Below are 4,490 nucleotides of genomic sequence, written 5' to 3' on the forward strand. Positions count from 1 at the left end.
GCTCATTCCATGTTCATAGTGAGTTCCGAAGGCAGGTCTGGAGGATTCCCCGGGCCCATGGATTTAAAAAGTGCAAGTGATCCAACCGGAAATTCTTTCGCTTTGACAGTTTTATATTAGAATCATGGACTGCGATTTTTATTTTATTTTATTTTTTTTGGTGTTTCCGTTGCCCTGTTGTTGTTTTTTTTTATTTACCAGAATTTCAGTATTAAGGATCGTGAGCATTTTTCTTTTTTGAAGTAATGACGTGTGTTTTCATCTAATGAAAATGGCTTAACCAGAGATATTCCCCCCTCCTTTTTTTACTATAACTTTTAGGAAACTCAAAGCTACCCTTCAATTGTATAGAATTCTAGGTGGTTGGTATGTTTTGCCTTCCTTCTTTGTTGATGATGTTATTGTGTTCTCTGTTTGCACTCTTGATTGGGTAGCTGCATTTTGTAGTCTTTTTGGAAAGCAGCATGTCTTTGTGAGTTTACACATTAACAAAGTTATAGTGGGGAGTTACTGTTGCAGCCGAAATAACAGTACTCCCTTTGGGTTTATACTAAATTTTTTTTTTCCACTTGGAGGGATATTGTTTCCTTAAATACTGCTTGTTTAGCTCTTTGAACGACTTAATGAAACTCTTTTCTGATACATAATACATAGTATGTTTTAGGAGATTTGTACAGAAACTTAAACTTTTTCAACCCCAAACCATGTGTGAATGGATCTTCTTCCATTGGGTTTTGCCCAGTTGAATTCATGCGTACTCACCTTTGAGGATGCTATGTTTGCACAGTAGGAATAGTCGTACCTATGTGTGTAACCTATCTCCTGCCTGCTTTTGTCTGCATTCCCCCCAGAAAATTCTTGTGCGCCAGCAACTTATTGTATAGATTTATGCCCAACAATTCTGTTGTGTTGTTTTTTTAAAAATATATTTTAGTGATTTTTTTTTACAAAGAGGAAGGGAGAGGGATAGAGAGTTAGAAACATGGATGAGAGAGAAACATCGATCCGCTGCCTCCTGCACACTCCCTACGGGGGATGTGCCCGCAACCAAGGTACATGCCCTTGACCGGAATCGAACCTGGGACCCTTCAGTCCTCAGGCCGACGCTCTATCCACTGAGCCAGACCGGCTAGGGCCTGTTGATGTGTTTTAATTCATTAAAGATACACACACACACACACACACATACATATATGTATTATGTAGACAATAAGGTTCATCATGCTCATTTTCTGGTGCCTGTTGAGTTTGACCTTAATCTAACTTTTCCGATCGCGTTCTATCGTAGGTGAAGTGCGGCAATGGCTGCTGTTTACTCTGGCATTTCCCTTAAGCTTAAAAGCAAGAGGACTTCCTGGGAAGACAAGCTAAAGCTAGCGCACTTCGCTTGGATTTCTCACCAGTGCATTCTTCCGAAAAAAGAGCAAGTAAGTTTAACGCGAGACTTACATTTTTATAACCTGCTATGATCACCGGTTAGGTAGACTGCATGTGGACATTTAGTAAAAAAAAAAAAAGTTAGAAGACCCGAGAAGAAGCTGGGGAGGGAAACATGGTTGGAAGTTAGAGTGATATCTGAAGGAAAAGTAATCGGTCGGGCGTTTCATGAACAAACGGTTTCTGTGGCAAAACCTCCGTCAGCACCTCTTATGCTTGGAAACCTCCCCTGTTCCAAATTAAGCACACGCATCGGCGAACAAATGCGGAGTGAGGTGCCAGACACATGTTCTGACCGTGTTGGTAGCTCCATTTGTTCGTAAATCCAAAGCCATGTTTCACGTGCAGCTGTTTGTTGGAGCTTCGTTGAACGTCTTTGGAATTTGGTGAGCTGAAGGTTGCCTGAGAAATCACGGGGGGTGGGGGTGGGGGGAGCTTTAGTATGGCCTGACCCCTGTGACTCAGTGGTTGAGCGTCCACCTATGAACCAGGAGGTCATGGTTTGATTCCTGGGCGGGGCACATGCCCTGGTTGCAGGCTCCACGCACGCCCACCTTGGGGATCGAGCCCGCAACCCGCGCATGTTCCCTGACCAGGAATGGAACCATGACCACTGAGCCATGCTGGCCAGGCCAAACCCTTGTCTTTTAACTCTGCATTTTTTGCTTCGTTTTGTGGCCTTTCTGAGCAATCATGCTTCTAACTTGAGAAATTTAGCATAACTGTATAGAGAAGTTAGAAGAAACTGCTAGAATTTCACTTGAACTTTTTATGGACCTCAGAAGAAGACCAACTTGTTTTTATTCTGTAAGAATAATCATTTTATGATGTGAAAGCATCTACATAATAGACCATTACCAAAGGTGGGTCTTAGAGGCGAGGGTTCCCCCTGGCAGTTAGATTTGGTTGTCCCTGGGATGTCTCCGTAAATGCCCAGTGTTTTTATTTCTCGGCAAATAACTTCACTCCTTTTCAGAGTCTGTTTCTTCCGCGTTTAGGTGTTACTTGATTGGGCCAGCCAATCATTAGTCTCATTTTATAAGAAGAAACTTGAACTGAAGGAGGACATTGTTGAAAGGCTCTGGGTCTATGTAGATAACGTTCTGCGTAGCAAAAAGCTGCAGCACCTCCTCAAGAATGGAAAGACCGTCACCCTCCAGGTCTCCCTGGTCAAGGTAGGAGTGTCTTGTGTTGTGCTGTGTGTGTGTGTGTGATGTGCTTCTCTCTCGACTTCCTGTCAGCACGGGAGGCTTCTTATTGGTGTTAGGGTCAATTATATCAGTTTGCAGGAAATGTCAAGGTAGGGGAGAAAGAAATAAAATCCTATATAATAAAAAGCTAATACACAAATTGTCCGCTCCACCTGGAGTTTGACCAGGGAGCAGGGCCGGCCGGCCAACCACCTGTGGCCCGTCCTCCCCAGCTGGCCCTGGCCCCAATCAGCCCCCGCAAAACAATTAGGGGCAGGGACGGCCTGCCAACCGCCGTGGATCGGCCCGATTGGAGCAAGCCGGCTGGACCCCACTGTGCACGAATTTGTGCACCGGGCCTCTAGTTAGAGTTATAATAATGACCGTTGTTCATCGAACAAGTATCGTATGCTCTACGTTGGGCTAAGTACTTTGTTGTTTAATATTCAGGAAACATTTAGAACTATTTCATGAAGCGACTGTTGATTATCTTTTTAACTGGAAGAGATAGCCAGCCGATAATGTTACTTTGTGACCCGCCCCCTTCCTGTTGGCCTGAAGGGGAGATCAGAGGCCAAAATCTGCTTCGGAATGTCCTCAGATTCCTGACTCAGAGTGATTTCGAAGTCTCAGATCAGAATTATGAGCTTCGTTGTCAAAACGGGAGTATTTGCCAAGACGCTGGGCATAGCTGGTGACCGTAGAAAGCACTGATAAGGAGCGCTTTGTGTGTGCCAGGCTCAGAGAGGTTAAGTAACTTGCTGAAAGCCACACAGCGAGGCAGTGGCCCAGGCCTGCCTGGCTGCCAGGCTGGTGCTGTTCGACCTACACTGCCTCGCCCACGTGCGTGCAGGAAGAGGGAGAAGAGCAGGGAAGGCTGCCAGCGGAAGGATTAATGGGTCAAACTGCCTGAAGCCGTGTAGGCTCTAGTGGTTCTTGAAAGTATGTTCTAAATTGTGTGTCACTTTTTAAAATTTTTATTCTGTTATTTATTTTTAAAAATATCTTGTATTGATTTCAGAGAGGAAGGGAGAGACAGTGAGAGAGAGAGAGAGAGAGAGAGAAACAGCAGTGATAAGAGAGAATCATGGATCGGCTGCCTCCTGCACGCCCCACACTGGGGATGGAGCCCGCAACCCAGGCCTGTGCCCTGACCGGGAATCGAACCGTGACCTCTTGGTTCATAGGTTGATGCTCAACCACTGAGCCAGGAAGGCCGAGTACTGGCATTCCTTTTTTTAATTTTTTAATTTTATTTAAATCAAGATGAGGTAAGGAGTGAGTGGGTTGATGCTGTTGTATTTTGTGTGTGTGTGTGTGTGTGTGTGTGTTGAGGGTCAGTCATGAGCTTCCTTCCTTTCTCTCCTAACGCTCAGGTCATCAATGAGAGAATCGCCGAGTTCTCCCTTTCGGGATCCCAGAGGCACGTCGGTGCCGTGCTCAGCTGCTGCCAGGGCGTCCTGTCCACGCCGGCCCTCGCTGTCATCTACGCGGCCCGGCAGGAGCTGCTGGTGGCCCTGCTGAGCCAGCTGTGCTGGGCGGCCTGCCGGCAGCCGGAGGCCTCCGCGGCGGTGGCGGCCCTGCTGTTCGAGGTCATGCACCTGGCCCTGGGCCATTACCTCTCGGTCCAGCAGCAGCAGGTCAACCCCAGGCGGGCCTTCGGGGAGGTGACCGGCCACCTGCTCCAGCCCTGCCTGGTCCTCAGGCACCTGCTCTCGGGGGGCGCGGGGGCGCAGGCCGGCCCGGGCCAGCTGCGACCGGCCCTGAGCCGGGACCTCCGGAGCCAGCTGGAGGCCGTGCTGCGCGGCGGAGCCTTCCAGCCCGAGCTGCTCTCGTCCTACCAGGAGGAGCTCTTGGACCAGC

The 4,490-nt window shown here is 47.9% G+C and overlaps 1 protein-coding gene across 1 annotated transcript in view; it reads left to right on the top strand.

Moving 5' to 3' along the window:
* The first annotated feature begins 1,257 nt into the window (after positions 1–1,257).
* Positions 1,258–4,490, top strand: part of URB2 (URB2 ribosome biogenesis 2 homolog (S. cerevisiae)) — an 11,759-nt gene continuing 8,526 nt past the window's right edge. The window contains exons 1-3 of the mRNA XM_006757670.2: positions 1,258–1,427; positions 2,436–2,612; positions 4,004–4,488. Of these exons, the coding sequence (XP_006757733.1) occupies positions 1,302–1,427; positions 2,436–2,612; positions 4,004–4,488 (788 nt within the window). The 5' untranslated portion in view covers positions 1,258–1,301. The remainder of the gene's footprint in view (positions 1,428–2,435; positions 2,613–4,003; positions 4,489–4,490) is intronic.

The sequence above is a fragment of the Myotis davidii genome, unplaced genomic scaffold, assembly GCF_000327345.1.
Source record: "Myotis davidii unplaced genomic scaffold, ASM32734v1 scaffold875, whole genome shotgun sequence".
In the NCBI taxonomy this organism is placed as follows: Eukaryota; Metazoa; Chordata; class Mammalia; order Chiroptera; family Vespertilionidae; genus Myotis; species Myotis davidii.